This window comes from Muscardinus avellanarius (assembly GCF_963383645.1).
Source record: "Muscardinus avellanarius genome assembly, chromosome: 11".
Lineage (NCBI taxonomy): Eukaryota > Metazoa > Chordata > Mammalia > Rodentia > Gliridae > Muscardinus > Muscardinus avellanarius.
In genome coordinates this window covers 109712916-109732447 of record NC_137797.1, presented here as the reverse complement: position 1 = coordinate 109732447, position 19532 = coordinate 109712916, and the positions used below count along the sequence as shown (strand labels likewise).

At 38.7% G+C, this 19532-nt stretch overlaps 1 protein-coding gene across 1 annotated transcript in view; it reads right to left on the bottom strand.

The window, feature by feature from the left end:
• The window catches only part of LOC308269682 (solute carrier organic anion transporter family member 1B3-like), a gene marked incomplete at both ends in the record, with an annotated part of 43342 nt that overhangs the window by 1278 nt on the left and 22532 nt on the right, over window positions 1-19532 (bottom strand). The window contains 7 exons of the mRNA XM_080705043.1: window positions 435-499; window positions 2535-2720; window positions 2839-2858; window positions 9646-9811; window positions 13168-13363; window positions 15686-15850; window positions 18292-18531. Coding sequence (XP_080561169.1) covers window positions 435-499; window positions 2535-2720; window positions 2839-2858; window positions 9646-9811; window positions 13168-13363; window positions 15686-15850; window positions 18292-18531 — 1038 coding nt within the window. The remainder of the gene's footprint in view (window positions 1-434; window positions 500-2534; window positions 2721-2838; window positions 2859-9645; window positions 9812-13167; window positions 13364-15685; window positions 15851-18291; window positions 18532-19532) is intronic.

The following is a 19532-nucleotide window of genomic DNA, read 5'->3' as shown; positions in this document are numbered from 1 at the left end:
TAATGGATGGTTTTCAGACTTTATTAAGAAATGATAGTGAACCATAACTAACATGGTTACTGATTTAATATATTTTTAGTCAGTCTCAGGGATAAATCTTAGAATGAGAAGGGACTGTTATTTGAACAAAAGTGACACTGGGAAAATTGATGAGAAATTCGTACATTTTGTGAAATTGTGTACTTGGAGTCTGCCTATGTGTGTTAGCCTGTGCTATACAGATGTGATGACTCCCTGGTCTTAACAGATTAACTTTTAGAGTCAGTCATCAAATCCTCTTTAGGTCATTCAGTTTTCTGTCTCTTACTACTTTTATTTGCCACAAAAAGCAGAAATGATTCACACTTTTTAACACTTTCATATAACAAGAAACTAATCAGTTTTTGAACTTTGAAATAAATATTTATATCCTGGATTTAATACATTTCTCATACCTAGTACTCTTATAATGAGTGCATTGAAGCCCATTGCAAGTGATTTTAATTCAGGATGTACGTTTCTGAAAAGAGATAAACGCAAAGACACATTAAACACCTTTAAAATACAAGGCAGAAATCAATATTAAAACATTTCTATTGGGCATGGCGGGGCATCCATGTGATCCCAGTGCTTGGAAGTTTGCAACAGGACTATTGAAAGTTTGAAGACAGCCTCGGCAGTCAGTGAGGTTCTAAGGGGCTGGGATTTAGCTTGGAAGTAGCATGTTCTAGTACCAAAAATTTATATATTGAAACATTTCTCAGTGTCATTTTTCTTCATGATTAGATCAAAATTTTAAACTGAATGGTCCATATTATATAAAGTTCTACTTTCGGGGCTTTTAAAGGCAAATACATGAGTGATGACAATAATAATAATAACTTTATTTACACAACAAGCCATGCCTGAAGACAGCTTAGCAAATATTCTTACATTTGATTCTTATAAAAATCCTATGAGAAAGTGGCTGTCACAGGCTTTATTAAATCCATGAAGACACTGAATTTTCATGATCTGTTAAATTGACAAAGCTCATAGGAAAATCATTTTATGTAGGTGGAGGCCTCTTTTGCCACCTTATTTCTGACATTGATATCAACAGAAAATTTTACCAATATATTTTACAAATTATATAAGGCATCTTGAAGAGTCAAAAATGTTCTCTCTAGTGTATTTAACCATCATCTTAAAAGTAATGAGTCTATCTGTACCCTGGATTAGAGTGTCACTCTGATCCATTCAGCATTTATCCTAAGTCATTCTCGCATTTAGGAAGTTATTTCCACAACTCCATTTAATTTTTGTCCCCATGATAACTTATATATCAAATGAAATAAAACGATCTGGCAGCATTTGAAGGCATGGACTGGGACAGGAAAAATGATGAGTTTAACAATCCCGTTTTTCCTGAAATATTGAACGGAGTGATACAAAAACAATTTTCTTTGCCTTGAACAATTGGACGACGGTTGGTTCAGAGTTTTAGTAAATAGGATCATCTAACAACATTTAGGCACTAAGCACCTCCTAGGAGATATCATTAGTTCTTATTCTTAGGAATAAAGAGATAATTGACATTTCCTATCAACCAAGTGACTTGAAGAAATCATTTAAACTCTCTGGGTCTCAGCTCACTTACCTGCTGCCTAGGGGTAATGATGTGTAGCTCCTATGTTGTGAGAATTCAATGCCATGAACTAGAACTTTAAACCTCAATTTTCTTGACATCAATTGCTTTTTAATCCCTGTGGGAGAATTCATTTATTGAAGTTCTCCAAGTATTAGAGAAAACCAGGCAGTGTGGCGTGTATCTACTTAAGGAGGCTGAGAAAAAAAAGGGGGTTTTGAGCTCAGGAGTTCAAGCCCAGGGTTCTGGGTTGAGTGTGCAGTGCCCTTGGTGCAGCAGTGCAGAGAAGGCAGCTGTATTGGAGGTGGGGCTTGGTCGCTGGGGAGCTTTTCTGTGGGCAATGGGATTGTATATGGTCCTTCCTCCTTTCCTTGTCGTCTCACTCTTGCTTCTGGGCCTTTGTGATGTGAGAGCAGAGCCCCTGTTCTCTCCTCTGTTTCCCACCACCGTGCCTGAAGCCCGCAGACATCCGCTGGCCTAAGATGGACTGAAATCCTGAAATCTCCAGAACTGTAAGCAAATAAAGTTTTCTTTCTCTAAGCTGTGCGGTGAGATGTTTTCAATGACATCGTGGAGAACGCTGACTGAAACAGCCAGCCTGGGCAGGATAGGAGACCTTATCTCAATATAAAGAAATAAATAATGATAAAATAAAAAGTATGTAAGAGAGCCTGTAAGACTAAGCAGGACAAAATGAAAAGTAAACAGCATAGTTTTATATTAAGTATATGTAGATGGCTGTTTTTCAAAAGACAGTAGCACTTTTCTGGCTGACAAGCAGGTGTTTTCTTCCAAAAGGGACACAAGAAAATCAGTACAAAAGAGAAGTAAACTTGTCCATCAAAATACCTCTTTCAAATATCAGATTTCTTAAGGGAGATCTTGGGAAGGGAGAGACGACAGTTCTTTCTCTCTGGGATTCTCTGACCTATGTCTAAGCTCTGTTTTCCACACTTGCTGATTTTCTGTGGGTGGACTTGGTTTCCATACTTGAAGCGCAAGACGCAGACTGATATTTGCTATCGACTTGTCTTTGCACCCTGGGCTGGAAGCTTGTAGGAAGACTGTAAAGACTTGCAGATGGGGTAATACTTTCTGAAAGTGTGCTTGAAATCTTCAGTAAGAATTTAGTGGAAAGGGGAGATGAGTGTGATACAGTGACCTACCTACACAGTAACAACCACACATAGCTTGGTGTTTATATGCAGGTACACTGGCACTGAGACACATACTGTCGCTCCACCCCCGTGTTCTGCTCGCATACACAACGTACGTGTCCCTGTACGCACAATTATCATGTAAGTTCTCACTGTAATGTCACGCAAACTTCACCTCTAATAATGAGAACCTGAGTGTTCTGATGGGCTTCCTTTAAGACAAATTAATCATAAAAACTTCCCCAAGGAGTTATATATGTGCTGTTTTCATTTAATCATTGAAGCGTTTCTTTTTAATACAACAAACTTGATTTGAATCGATCCTCTGCTGTTCTCTCTAATAACAACCGGCCATTGGGACCTATTGTTTCTGGAGATAATTACCAGAGGCCTATAAAACCTATCAGTAGATGTCATACGTAGGAAATATCTATCTACCTCTTTGCCAAAGCCTTCAGTAAAGTTCTGTTCTTTCTCTAGTGGATCACTGAACACTTTGGCTGACATAGTTTATATCATGCCTCCCTACTTCAGTCAGCAACAGGATCCCAAGATTCAAGAACGTCCTGGGTACCATGATTCTCAATGTTGCATGGCTAATGTGTACATCAGAATCCTACGGCTTTCCCACCACTCGACAATTTTCACGTTACCCTCTGGAATTCCTGGTCTGTTAATAGCAAAATGCTAAGATCCTACATGGTGTGTGTGTGTGTGTGTGTGTGTGTGTGTGTGTGTGTGTATACATGCACATACATTAATATTTTTAATGTAGAGCATGTTTATATACAATCTGAAAGAAACAAGCATGCAATGTTTGATGCTCATGGCTATTCAGGGGGCTTAACTTGGTAGAGGAGCTAACCAGAAAAGCAAGGCTAACAAAGACTTTCAAACACTCCAGCATTGGAAAGATAAAATTATATGTTAAATACAGGTGCCACAAATATACAGAAATTCAAGATTTTATAAAAGCTTGAAAATATTTCTTTAACACCATTATCTTAAGAAACCCACCACAGAAAATATTTTTTCTATCACTTGAGTAATTTATAGGTGTGGAAAGATTAATCAAGATGAACCAAGAAAATATCAAATATGGAGAAAATACATAATATAACAAAATTGCCTATATTCTTTATAGTCTTCACTTTTTTGTTCCAAACAAACCTGCTGTCTCCCCATGAATCTACACATCACTTTTCCTCCGACATCTTGCATGTGGCTGGCTGGAAGTGTAACTGCATTGCTTTCTTTTGACCACTTTCAGATCCAAGTCTCTCTTTTGGGAGACCTCTGCCAAGGAGCATTACCCTATTATACAACCCCTCATGCTCCTCACTGAAGGGATCTACAGACTTACATAACACCACTCTACTCTTTCCAGTTTCAGTTTGATACTCTGTCATTTTTTTTTATTTTTATTGGTGCAATATATGCATACATCATATTGGGATAAAATACTTGTGTGTAGAGACATGCACACATCTCTGATTTAACCCCTACCCAATTCCCACCACATTCCCTCCACGTCCCTCCCTCCCTTGCTTGGCTTAGTGGTTGACTTTGATATGTTTAAGTATATTGTGTGTTTTAGAGATTTTCCTCTTCCCCTCTCCTTTCTCCTCCTTTAGGTTGTCTTGTTTGCTCCTCCATAGGATTTCCTTTTTCATCTACAGTTCCTCCTATGACCCAATTCTCCCTAACTCTCACATATTAGGGAAAGCATCTGATTTCTTTTTTTTTTTTTTGTGACTGACTAATCTCACTTAGCATACTGTCCTCCAGTTCCATCTATTTCCCTGTAAATGATGTAATTGAGTTTTTTTGATGGCTGAGTAAAATTCCATGGTGCACATATTCCACAGTTTTGTAATCCATTCATCTGTTGATACTCTGTCATTTTTTAAAATGATCTCTGCCATGTTTTCTAGTTATTCTTATACCCATTCAAAAACCAAGCTCCACCTGGACAACCAGCATAGCCTTCTGTTCTTCTCTTATCTTCCTCACCCCAAGTTGTTGCTCACACAGCAACCAGAGTCTTTAGGCAAGTCAGGGATGCGATGCCATGGCTCCAACACTCACTGGTGTCTGGACACACACAGAATAGACTCCGAAGCCTTTCCTTCTGTGACTAGACTTCACTCTCTTCTCACTGTGCTTACCTCTCTCTTGCTCACAAACTCTTCCTGACGATCATGTACCTGCCACCTTCCCTCGCAGGGGACTGCGCATCCCTGTCTCCTGTCTCATGTCAGCATGGCTCATCCTCAACTCTTTATCCACGGGTTTTAGCTTCTAAATTTCAACTCTTTCATAACTGAGAGTTTTAGGAGATAATAGCTCATCATTGATTATGGTGAACTTTTATCCTGTTACAATGGCAATTGAAGCAACATTACCGCTTGCCAGGACAATTTTTTAACCTCAAACCAGTCTCTCCTCATTCCAGTCTCTTATCAAATGACTTCCATGCACAATATATATGTCTCTTACTTGTTCCTCTGACTTTTCTATTTTATGACTGTGACTTATTTTTCTTTCTAGTGTGCAACATTTACTGCATTTTACATGTTGGCTCACTCATTGATTGTTTTTTTCTCCTACACCCAGTTGCTTTCCCTCAGTCCCCACAGGAAGCTAGACGATCTTCTCTACTGTTCTATCACATTTAAAGAGTGCCTGTTGAACGATGAACGCCATCGGCCATCCCTGCTTAGTCTAGCGCTAACTACAGCCTTCTAACCTAAGCATGGCACCATTGTTAATAGACTGAGTCTATATTTCTCTTCTAGAGCTTCACAAAATGCTGGTTTGAGGTTAAAAAATTGGCCTGGCAAGCGGTAATGTTGATTCAATTGCTATTGTAACAGGATAAAAGTTCATCAGTGATGAGCTATTATCTCCTAAAACTCTCAGTCATGAAAGAGTTGAAATTTAGAAGCTAAAACCCATGGAGATACAGCCTACTATGGAGTTTGAAATGGCTTTCTGTAATTTATTCTGAATCTATAACTTAAAAATAAGAAATGTGCTTTCTGAGTAAACAACATTTTATATTAAGGAAGAGCTCTGTTTTCAGAATAACTTTGTATAGCTGCTTTGGCAATATAGGGTTTCAGAGAAGAGAAACAATAATTGACTTAGTTTACAGGACTATACTCATTTTACAAGAGTCAAAAATGCATTTAATCTCTTCTTTGGGGGACTGATAGCAATCAATCTGTAATAAACTATGTAGATTTTAAAAATATAATTAGATGTTAACTTAGGTCACCGTACTTACATGAGCATGTTTTTTAAGACCTATATGTCAGTTTTAGAGTTTGAAGTTTCAAGTGATGGGATGATGGACTTGGTCAATGGAGTGTGTATTACCCATTCGCTCCTTGGCTGTCTTTCTCTCCCTCTGTTCCAGCCAAACTGCTTTCATTACTCACACACACTAGCTGTTCCCTGTCTCTCGACATAGGCTCCTGGGCCCTTTCCCTGAAAAGCTGTGCACCGGTCTACTTTCTCTTTAGACCTTCAGATCAAATGCCATTTCTTTTCAGAAGCATTCTTTCAGTACCCTTCCTAGTGTAGTCTCTCACCTCAATCCTAAACTATTATTCCCCTTAAGAACAATCCTTTTCTTCTCACTGCTAAGAACACTTTATGTGTCTATGTTTAAGCTTATGTTCTCATGCCAGTCTTTCCTGTTTCCAAGAGGTGTAGTAACAGGTGCCTCATTCATTTTGTTTCAAGCCTAGTATCTTGCCTATAGGCTTGCCTAATAATTGAAGAAAAGAATTATTTTTGTATATTTTTTGTCTACAAGGCTATTATGGGAGACTGGGTGGGAGCCTATGCTATAGGTGTATTAGGTAGGTATATGAAAAGGTTTGGCATAATTCGATTGACTGAGGTTTACATTTATATCTGGTGCCCAAATGTTTTTTTCAATGCAATCAATACACCATTGATCCTAATTGGGTACAAGGATGCCAGATAACTCAAAGAGAAAAGGCTGTTTGGAACTTTAGATTCTCTTAAAATTGAAGGAGCTCTTAATCAACCTTCATTTTGAGATTCCTGGCAAGAGATTCATAAGTGGCATCTAGAATTCATCACTGAAGAGTCAGAGGCAAAATCAGCATTCATTCTGGCACTTGCATATCACAATCCTGTTACCGAGATGCATGCTTGGACAATCAAAATGTCTTTCAGGCTATGAACTCACGTCCCAAGTATATTATGGAAGACATGCCCACCCTGGCGTGCTTATAGACTATGGAGCAGGAAAATGTACTCACCTCACAATAAGCAAGAGATGGGAGGCGCTTCCCAATGCAGAAAAAAAAGAATTAAAGATTTGTGTAGCCAGGTGAAAGTAATATTTCTTTTTACAGTCTTTGCTCCTCGGGCATTCACCTAAGTGTGCTGTATAACTTCTGTTCTGGAAACTAGGTACTTCAACACAGCTACAATTATAAAACACCTAAAAATAGTTTTGGAATATTATAGAATATGTTGGCAAAACATGGCAGCATTATAGATACATTTCTTTATGTTTAAGGAAATCTCTCACCCATTCAAACTAATATTTAAGTTTGAAAAGCTTCAAAAAATACATCTGCTTCATAGTTGACAGCCAAGTTTCCTGAGTTCCTTTCCAAACAAGAAAATGTGATTCATTATTAAAATTTAATTCATTTCTAGCTTTAAAAAGTAGGGAAATATTGAAGAAATTATGTATAAAATTTCCTCATTCATACACATTCTTTTAATATTTCTCTTCTGCCCAGGGTTACTTTCTATAATATAACTACCTGCAGTCCTTATCAATATCTACTCAATGTCATAGACAAGGCCTGGGGAGGGATTGCCCAGAGAATACAACAGTATATAAGAGTTTGAGATGAAGTAAAATGTGAAACTAAAGCCATCCATAAGACGGAGAGAAAGTCCAGGGAGGTGAAGCCAGGACGGGGCTAGAATTCTATTTTAGCAACCAAAAGTCATGCCCCAGAGCATCATGATAGATAATAAAACAGACAGTGAAGACTAAGAATCACATGATTCCAGAGACTCAGTCAGGTAGGTCATCTGCATAGATAGATGGCTTAATACATCTTGTTCTTTTCTCTACTTAGCTAGTCTAAGGGAGGTCCACCTTGAAGTCCAATTACTAAAAGAGAAAAGAAAGAGTTTGCTTTTGTACGATTTTTACCAAGATTTCTTAGATATCTTTTCCAGATAAGAATAATGTGAAGGAATCTTCTGTTGAGCAAGCACGTTGGCCAATAAAACTGAACTTTGGTATAAGGAATCTTATTTAAAAATGGCCAGGCATGGTGGCGCACACTTGTAATCCCAGCATTTGGGAGTCTGAGACCGGATGATCACAGTTCGCAGCCAGCCTCATCCACTTAGTGAGGCCCTCTGCAACTTAATGAGACCCTGTTTCAAAATAAAGAATAGAAAATAGGGCAGGGGGATGTAGCTCGGAGGTCGAATGCCCCTGGGTTCCATCCCCAGAACCCCTCCCCCCAAAAAGGATGGTTTATCACCAAGGGGAAAATGGAACTGTAAGTTATATGAGCACTCTCTTAGGAAGGTGTACACTAGTCATGTGAGATGTGGCCTTTTAAGAAAAGTTTTGAGCCAGGCGTGGTGGCGCACACTTGTAATTCTTGCGCTTGGGAGGCGGAGACAGGAGGATCGCGCAGGTTCCAAGCCAGCCGTGATGGCTTATGAGAGCCTGTTTACAAATAAAAAGTATAAAAATAGGTCTGGGAGCATAGCCCAGAGGTAGGAAAGTTTCCAGGGACCCCAGTACCACCCAAAAAGAAAGTTTCCAGGGACCCCAGTACCACCCAAAAAGAAAAAAAAAAAGTGTGGGGCCATACTTGTGGAAGTTTATTGAAACCATAGCCCAGTATTGGAGATCCTAGGAGGCTTTTTTCTTCAAAATTCTCTATGATTTTCCATAGTATAATTAGTAGGATTATAGGTAAGGAAATGACAAACAAATTTAAAAATCAAACTCAGTGGGATATGGCAGAAATCAGTGGTCATGGCTGGTTCTATTACTAATGTTAGTTAATAATAGAAAACAGGCCCAAGAAGTGATTACCCAGCTTCATGAGACGTTGACTCAACAGAGGGTATGGGGAACACCCTAAATTATCTCCAACTGTTGGAATTTTCCCAAGGGACAGGGGAGGGACTATTGGTCACATGGAAAGGAACATTTGAGAGTAAAAGGAAGTGGATTTTTCATGGATTATGTTGACAGTATGTACACAGGGGAGTAAATTATCCTGGGAAGAAGTGATAGCTGTGGGGAAATCAAGGTTGGAAGACAGGATCTAGGAAGTCACAGGAGCATGAAACCACAGCTGTTTGTTAGAAAGTCAAGTGGGTAGTGAACTCAATATTAAACTCTTCAGAAGTAAATATAAAATTGTATAGAGATTGTTGTTCTAGAAAAGGCAGGTAGCCCTGGCGACCAGTTGCCCCGTGACTTTCCCCTACCTTTTGAAGGGTGAAATAATTACAACTTAATGGACATCCTATGATTCGGTGACATGAGATGCTTTCTAGAGACTCAAAGTATATTCAGATTTCAAAAAGTCACACATTTACACTGGCAAGAAAAAGTGAGATTATCTCAAATTAGAATTAGAGGAATAAACACCTGATTATTCTCCAAGTAGGATTTTATATGAAGCTTTGCTCAGACATAACATGCATCACAATGGTGGAGGATACTGGAATCTTTTTCTCGGTCCTTTTTACTGAAGTCATTAGTTAGAGGAGGATATGATAGGCGATTGTTAAATCTCATCTGTGACTTTGATTAAGGAGAGGAGAGAAAGTAAAACCAATACTCACTGTAGACGTGGCATTGTTATAGGAAGACAGGCATCCCGCCAAGCAAGGGGACGTGTAAGTTACGCCGTTGGCCCCGCACACTGGTTCCCACTGACTTACATCACAATTGCAGTCTGCGTTGCAGGAAGAAGGTGGTACATCCACGGGAGATGCCACTGGACTGATTCTGAAAGAGTATGATAGACATATATCACATGAGAGATTAAGAGAAATAACGGGGAGAAGGAGGGGAGGATGCGAAGGAGGAGGGAAAGGAAGGGAAGAGAATGGGAGAGAAAAAAAGACAAATTAGAGCAAGCATTTCTCGTTAATTCAGGAAGTTTGATGAAATGACACCAAACCATCAAAACTTTTGGCTTTTTAAAAAAAAATTCGTATTCACTTTTTCACTCACCCTCTTGACCAGGGCATGACTTATGACCTAGAAAAAGTAAAACTTAAAAAAGAGAAGAAAAAAAACAGAGAGAAAATATAAAACAATAAATCTTGGTGAGTCAACGAAGAAATTTTACACGAGATAGAAGACTTACTTTTTCTGAGACTCAGATTTTCTATAATAAGTCCATGACTTTAAGCAAAATCTCCTCCCACTTCACCAGAAAGTTATGTGAATCTATAAATGTCACTAAACTAGGAAAAATTTGACTCAAATCCCTGAAAATACAGGCCAGCAGTAAACTGCAGCGTTTACTTTGAGGTAACTCATGGACCACAGTCCAGAAGGACTTTTGTGACTGGATAAATAGAAAGACCCTGGTAATGATGAACTGAAAGTCTTTTTTTTTTTTTTTACAGTAATGTCACTTCTTGTGCAGACTTCCAGTTGTAGATTTTACACATAAATCCTTTGCTTCTATAAAAATCTTAACAACAATCGAACTCATTAGCTTTTGTAGGGCCACTCGATAAAACCGAATGAGAAATGTTCCATAGACCTCTTTCTGGCATATTTTGAAGAGATGGTAAATTTGCTATCCAATCATGTGCTACCTTATGGTGTTTTGGTCAGCAACAGACCACTTATAAGAAGGGGGTAGTATAAGATTATATCACGCAGTGATGTGGCTGTCTTAGTCTGTGCGATTACACTCTCTGAGGTTCAAACAGCGATCATATCCACCGACAACGCATTTCTAACAGCCCATCTCCGTCATTATGTGACAAGTGCCTGTATCTGTCTTGGGAAAGCGGCTTTTGACCTAGTCTACCCTCACACCCAGGGGGCTTTTGACTCTAAAAGGATCACACAGGATCAGTGTCCTGTGATGTCAAGCAAGTCACAATTTCTCCGGAACACAATAAAGAAAAGGATGAAAGAAGATGGGGCTGCAAGATCTCTCAGGTCCTTTTCCTTCTGAAATTCCAAGTGCCAAGGGCACTGTGTTTTAATTCACTATAATGGAAGGAAAAGGTAAAATACAGTCAGGATTGAGAGCAAGCAAGATGTTGTGGTTAGGTATCAATGTCCCCCAGAGAGCCCGTTTACTACTGTTTGGAGCTGATGTCGTTGAATTATGAGGACTGCAATTCCAGCAGTGCATCAGTTAATTGCAATGGATTTGTCTGGGTGGTGGCTGGAGGTGGTTGGGTTCCTGGGGGTGCAACCTTGGGGATTATGGATATAATTCCTTCTCCTCTGCGTGTTCTCTTTCTTCCAGCCTCTGTGATGTGAGGCCCAGCCTGTGTGTTCTCTCTGTCCACCTCTTGCTGCCTCGCCCTGAGATCTGCGGTCCACGTCTTTACATGAACTGAACCTGAAACCCTAAGAAAGTAAATCTCCTTTTCTCTAAGTTATGTGGTCAGGTCTTCCGATTATAGTTGTGAGAAGGCTGATCAGAACACAGAATCAGCTTGGTGAGCCCTCCTCCCAAAATAGGATGGTGACAGGTAGGGAGACAGGGAAGTTTAACAAGTTAAACGGACTTTTTGTTTTCTTTTCATGGCACTGGGAATTGAAACCAGAGGCATTCTATCTCCCTCTGAGCTACACCCCCAGCATAATTTTATTTCTTATTTGGAAACAGGGTTTCACTAAGTTGTGAAGGGCCTCGCTAAGTTGCCGAGGCTGGCTTTGAACCTGCGATCCTCCTGTCTCAGCCTCCCAAGTATTGGGATTACAAGCATGCACCACCACACCTGGCTACTAAATTGACATTTTTGAGGAGTCAGAATTTGAAACCCCGGAGCCACCAGTCAGAGACACTATCTGGTGCATGGTGACTGAGCTGTGGTTCAAGGGTCTTTGTTGCTTGAAAGTAAACCTTCCTAACCTTGAGTTGATAGGTCTGCATAGAAAAGTTTCCCTTGATTTGAGGTAGCCTGAAGTACTAGGGATTCTTGACATAACATTATAATAATGGTAAAGTAATATAAAGGATATATTTATTTAAAGTTATATAAAGTTATATTTATATAATTTTATATAACTTTAAATATAACTTTATATTTATATAACTTTATATTTATATAACTTTAAATACAACTTTATATTTAAAGTTATATAAAGTTATATAAAGAATATATTGGAATTCAACTTATAATGAAAACACTACCAGAAAGAACAGAATCAGCTTATAGAAAATAAAAATTCAGTAAATGTAAGGAAATTTTCTCTTATAAAGGTAGCTGTTTATCATCAAAGTTACCTGTGGATAAAAGTTATACAGGCATTTTTGGAGAATGTCATTTATATTATACTTATAATCCATTCAAGACTCTAGTGCTTACAATTAAGAGATTTGGAGCCGAACTCCCCGTTTGAGTCAGTGAGCTCATGTTGAGATTACTAGCCGTATAACCTAAGCATGTCTCTAAGCTATACCTTTTTTTTTTTTTTTTGGTGGTACTGGGGTTCCTGGAAGCCCTTCTACCTCTGGGCTACACTCCCAGACCTCTTTTTACATTTTTATATTTGGAAACAGGGTCTCCTAAGCCAACGCGCACGGCTGGCTTCGAACCTGCGCGATCCTCCTGTCTCTGCCTCCCAAGCGCGGGGATTACAAGCGTGCGCCACCACGCCCGGCTTTTTTTTTTTTTTGGTGGGTCTGAGGATGGAACCCAAGGGCATTCGACCTCCAAGTTACACCCCCTGCCCTATTTTTTTATTCTTTATTTTGAAACTGGGTCTCACTGAGTTGCAGAGGCCTCACTAAGTAGTCGAGGCTGCCCGCGAACCGCGAGCCTCCTGTCTCAGCCTCCCAAATGCTGGGATGACAAGCGTGCCCACTGCGCCCGGCTCCTACTTTCTATACTGATAAAATGGGGATCAAAGCACCTGTCCCTCATTATAAGCATCCCATAAATGACAATTAATATTATCACAATCTGTGTAGTATTTTTAAGGAAGAAATAAAAACAGTATTTAGAGGCCTCAAAAATACATATTTTAAGAAGTTGTAAATTGAAACATCTCTCAGCTAAAAGGAAATTTAGTTGAAATTGCTTTTCTCCCTATTTTCCTCATGCCGCCTTTTCATCAGACAGTCAACACACTATGAGATTGACAAGGTGATTTATACAAACCCGTCGTAGGTCAAAGTCAGGCCAGCAACCAGTTTGCTTTCACATATTAGACCAAAGTTCAGTGCTTGAAATGAGAAGGACATTAAACTGGTAAAAAGTGAAAATTTGGCAATTCCAACCAAGGTCAGTTTGAATCTTTTAATGATATATCCTCCTGATAACATCCCCATTGCAACCATAGGTAAAGTTGTAACTCCTAGGAAGGAAAGAGGAGACATAAGTTGCAATTATGTAAGCGTGGTTTTCCTGATATGTCTCTACATGTCACACAAGGTACATCAAGTGAGTCCATCCAACTCCAGTACTTTTTAAGAAGAAGGGGCAAGGCAAAATGGGAAGAAGGACCAGCCTGCCAGAGAGGAGAGACAAAATGACTTTTTTCCTGAAAATTGAGGCCTGGTGCCCTCAGTGTCAAGCATCAGTAGCCAATAGTACCTGCGAATCTGAACAGAAGATGTCTATGTGAGGACTTTTCCCCCTCCCAGGGTTACAGCAACAGCAACAACAACAACAACAACACACTATCTTTCTGCTTGTGAACCTTTGATCTTTCAGCTAAAATCCTTTCCATGCTCTAAAGGAAGAGTTCTAGTCCTCCAGAACCCTCCAGATTCCCTTAGTGCTTTGACTACTCAGGACCCTTCCTCTCTTCATGAGAACACATGAATAAGTAAGTATAACAATAGTGTTAAAAAAGGGGTGATCCCTCTTACAGCCTTTTTATTTCATAGGCCTGAAAGAATTATTAAAGGTGAAGATTCTCACAAAAAATTCAGGTTATATTATTGGACTCAAAACTTAACATTTACAGTTTAAACCAGAGAAATGCACAGAATTCTGATCCAGTGCTTTAGAAAATTTATCTTCAAATTATTATATTCTGCCTTTTGCAGTCATCACTGGAGCAGCCTTGGATACAGTAAAGTTCAATCTCTTTAGCCGGGCGTGGTGGCGCACGCTTGTAATCCCCGCGCTTGGGAGGCTGAGACAGGAGGATCACACAGGTTCGCAGCCAGCCTCAGCTACTTAGTGAGGCTCTCAGCAACTTAGTGAGACCCTGTTTCCAAATAAAATATAAAATAGGTCTGGGAGGACAGCCCCGAGGTAGAAAGCCCCTGGGTTCCATTCCTAGTACCACCAAAAGAAAACAAAAATAAAAAGTAAAGTTCAATCTCTTTGTGATTTCCGATCAAAGCAAGAACCATAAAAGGCAGTTCAATGCGTCTTCCCGCATTCGTGGGAAGATTGTGTCTTCCCCTCTATCCAAAGGGATGAGACAGAAGTAAAGTGTTCAGTCGATGCCAGGAAGGAGGATGAAATTCAGGTTGTGTGAGATCAGGAAATTGGCAAAGATCAAAGGTCAGCATATTGGCAAGGAAGAAATATGTACAGGAAGAAAAATGTCATGGTCACTGAATGTGCACAGTGAGAAGAGTGCCCCGGGGACTGACACACGGGTCTACATGGCCAGCCACTCCAGCAAGATGGTCTTCACCAGGGTAAAACTGGACAAAGCTCCCACACACAGCCTGGCTGGAATGGACGGTCAGATCTTACCACGCATGAAAAAAAATAAACAACTACAAGAAAGGAACCACTGAGATGATGCAGGGATCACGTCATCTTATTTACAGTTTTTCATCAAAGACCAATAAGATAAAGATTCTTAAAAAATTGTTATGATCTTCCCTGCTTGGATCCTCACATACACCATTTGACACAATCTCTAATCCAGCAGTTGCTTACTGAGTATGTACAATATTTCCATAATATTGGAGTCATGGGACATGGGACGAATGAGAAAACCTTACTTCAATAAATAGGTCTCCAGCTAGACATAGTGGCACATACTTGTCATATTAGTACTTGGGAGGCTGGGACAGGAGGATGGCTGGTTTGAGGACAGCCTCAGAGAGTAGTGAGACTCTCATCAACTTAGCGAGACCCTATTTCCAAATAAGAAAAAAAAAACTGTCTGAGGGTGTAGCTCAGATACAGAATATCTCTAGGATCAATTCTCAGTATCACAAAAAATAAAAAATAAGCAGATCTCACTAAGCCATTGAGAATAGATACTGTGGAAACATACGCTCTAAGTAATTTTTGTTTTGAATTACGCATATTTTGGTGGTGTAGGTAAATTGCTTCTCTTTTTGGAAACACAAAAGTCCTATTTTTTTTGTACGTAACCGAGTCTTGATTTCAAAAGTTTAACGATCACATTTTGTACAAAATGACTTCTCTCAGGATCTCAGCACAAAATGATAAGATTTGATTGTGCAGGTACCATGTCTTAAGATTCCGTTTACACGTAACTTTTAATTTAGGAACTTTTATACCATGACATGTAACTTCTAATGCATAAGGATATCAGAAGACTGAGAAATTTAATAAGATTTGAGAAAAAGCAAATGGAAATCGTTTGTTAAAATATTAAATCCCAGCTACAACAAAATGCCACTTGGTATACAACTGTTCAGTGCTGCTCATTAAGAAAACAGATAAACAAATGACTTACCCAAATAAAAGTTGGCCTGGGATGCAGTCTGACCGTACTGTTGCTCTATGTATTTGAACATATAAGTAAAGTAACCAATAAAACTGCTGAAATAAAGCACCATCGCAAACAAGAACGTCATGTACAGGTGATTGGTAAGGAGAAGTTTCAAGGACTGGAAAAATCCTTAAATTATGAAAATAAAGAGCATGTTATTAAGTATGTCTTGGTATCCTAACCTTATAAATGTGCTGTGTATGACTGAAAATTATGGATGTGCATAACACATAAAGTGAGAAGATCCGGACTCCTACTGTCAATGGTTTGGGTTTTTTTTTTTTTTTAATGTTTGGCGAGGCTAGAAATGGCACCTAGGGTCACGCATTAGAAGGCCAGCACTCTCCACTAAGCTACACCCCCGGTCCTCAACAGTTTCTTAAAAACATATTCCTTCTATAGTTCCCGTTCATAGCTTAATATTTATTTGTTTAATTGCCTTTTCCTCAAATTAAGCCATGCAAATATACTTTTGTACGTTGCTTGGTCCACTTAATATTGGGTTGTTCTTACCCTCTCAGACTATTGCATACATATTAATTCATTTATTTATTCATGCAAAAATAGTTTTCAATCCAGTTCCAGGCAGTATGCCAAGTATTTAAGAAACGAAAGAGAATATGATAAGCAATGTCTCTTGTTTGTAAGCACTAAATAATAATGTAATCGTTGCATTGATGTATTAGAAATTTAAATTACAGCATAATCTCAAACTCAGGAACACTCAGGTTCAGAAATCGTAAATATCGATTTTGTGTGACCATTCAGAACCAAAAATTTCATCTATTGTTAACTAAGAAATAATTTCTTTGGCTTACAATAAGAAGAAGAAAGAAGGAAGAGAAAAGTCTCAAAGAGAAGAAAGAAGTGAGGACACTTATGGCAGTAAGAAACAGCATGTAAGATAATTAGGCCACGGTGGGCGCCTCTCTCCATAGGATGCCCCAGTCAGGAGGGCCGCCTCTGATTAGTGTGACGTTTGATCAAATGGAGTAGAGCATATGAACCACCAAGTCAATGAGTTTCGGAGGTGGCTTGGAAATTTGATGTTTGTTTTATTTTTGGGGTACTGGGGATGGAACCCAGGGGCATTCGAACTCCGAGCTACACTCTCTGCCCTATATTTTATTCTTTATTTTGAAACAGGGTCTCACTAAGTTATGGAGGGCCTCACTAAGAGGCTGAGGTTGTTTGTGAACCACTATCCTCCAGCCTCAGCCTCCCGAATGTTGGGATTACAAGTGTGTGTCACCACGCCCAGCTGGCATTTTTATTTTCACTATTGTTTATGGATTTGATGTAGTAGAGTAGAAACAGGTCATATGCAAATTCAAATTTTCTTATTATGCTATTGTTAATGTGCATGTTAAATTTCAAATCACAATTTTTATTCCTCATTTGCCGGTAGATATGTAAAACTGACTCTTGGAGAAACAAGCCCTCTGATGTGCAGCATTTTCCAATTGCCACAGTTATAAATGATGAAAAATTATCATGCCATGGCCAATGTCAACTACATTTAGAGATGAAGATTTAACAGTCCTCGCCATGAGCAAACATAAGCTGGTCACAGCACACCAGCACTCTTAGCCCAGAGTGACGGAGAAAAGAAAGTAACAGTAAAAGAGGTATGCAGGAAAGTTGATGAGAGGAGGAACATCAGCTACCCTGGAGAATGTGTAATTCGATTTCAATGTCAATGGGCAAAGGTTGCCAGGGGTTTAGGCATCGCATTTTGGCTTTGACTCTCTTAGACATTCTCTCCAAGCTGAAAGTGGCTATCAACCCCTCACTGTTGTGAGTAGCTTTCTCTGGCTACTGAAGGATCGTTCTCCTGATTTTCAGTTTCACTATCCCCCAGGACTCACATTTGCCAGAGAAGATACCATCAAATACTGAGGATCCTAATTCACATTACTGACTCAGTGACTTCCGCTCCAAATATGTTTTCATTTCACTTTTTTAGAATTCTGACAAACAATATTTTTGTTCAATATGACTACCAGGAAAAACTAATCTAACTCTATTCACCTAGAGAGAAACCTCTTTTCTCCATGTCTCCCAGACAATACTAGATAAGTTTAACCTGACCATAGTACTTAATGCCATTTATTGAAATTATTTCCATAATTCTCAGTATTAAGTAAATTCTCAAAAGAAATTAGAAAAAGACATTTGCAAAAGAGTCAATGTTGTATCACTGGAGCCTAGTGAGGGGCCTGGTACCGTTTTTTGAATTAACTAGTTAATTAATTAAGTAAGTAATGAAATATCTTTAGCCTTAACTCATAGTATACAGTACATAATTTTAAAATAAATATATGCTCCATGGTTTATAAGGAACATAGTCTTTAGCTTTTGATTTTTTATATGTTTAAGACCATAAATCTAATCTTATATGTTTGAGAAATATTTAGCAATTTCAATAAGAGTTTTAGAAAAATAACTCAGATACATTTAGTGTAAAATAAATCTAATTCCAGATAATTTGAATATGATTTTAGAATATCCATCTTTCCCTTCCATTGGAACTAATAATTCCAAGTTGACAATGGATATGAAATACTTACCAGTTGAATTTTCATTATTTTGCCCATGATTGGTCATATTATTTGTTTGACTTTTTTCTTCATTTGATTTCATCATATCCAAAGATGCTGAAAGTTTTCTTTCTTTCTGTGGGTTTTTTGACGTTTTAGGTAGGAAAAAGAATGGTATGGAAGCCATAATGCCTAATAGTCCAGACACAAGGAAACCAAGCCACCAAGCACCAACCCAGCGAGAGTCGCTAGGAGTTATTCTGATATTATCTAGAATGAACAATTAGAAGAAGCCAGTCAAAATTCATTTTGAAAGATAATAGTACAGGCAAATAATGAAAATGTTTGCTATCCTCCACAGATGAAGAAAGTAAACTATAAACCATGTTTCATCAATTATAAGATGTTATTTTCTTTTTTGTATTTTGTCAATTCAGAAACTGGAACAAATCTTACATTCGATGAACTGTTCTGACTGTTGTTGACCAGGAATTGGTTATGAAGGTGTTGGCCTAGGCTGAGCTTGTGTAAACCAAATGGCTTTTCTGATTAAATCACTGAGGAATTGCCAACAGTGGGTATTTAAACCTGACAATTCCTTAAAAACATGGACCAAATATGAACTCTCATTGTTGTTTGAAAATTCTCTGGGTGCCATCTGCTGAGGTTAAGACTGCACTATCAATGATACAAAACAGCGTGTAAGAAATTCTCAGAGACAATTGAAGGGCTCCCCGGCCCCAAACCTTCATTTACAATCTCTTAACAGCACAAATGGTGAAGCTGGTAAAAAAAAAAAAAATACACACCAAGATAATCTGAATTTAAAAGTATCCCAGAAAAGTTTCACTATTAACTGTTAGAAATAACCATTTTATTTCAACAATATTTTCCTTTAAAGCATGTACAAGAATGATATGTGGATACTATCTGGCAAGTATGAAAGTGCTATTTTAGTAAATACAAAATAAACATCCTAATTATTAAGAAAGATACATGAAGCATCAGCAGGATGGCAGAGTATGAAGCCACAGACTCTTTACCCACAACAAACAGATTCAGTGGTAATATACAGATCAATTCCATTTTGGGGAAATCCCAAAACAAGGTGCGAGTCCCCTCTACCCCCGAGCAAACACAGAACCAGCCATCTGAAAACCGGAAGGAAAATTGGAAGGTCCATCCTGCCATCATCCCCATCTTCGCCGTTGTAGTCTATCAGCCAACATTCTCATTGCTATAACTGCAAAACACCGGATGCTCACAACTTA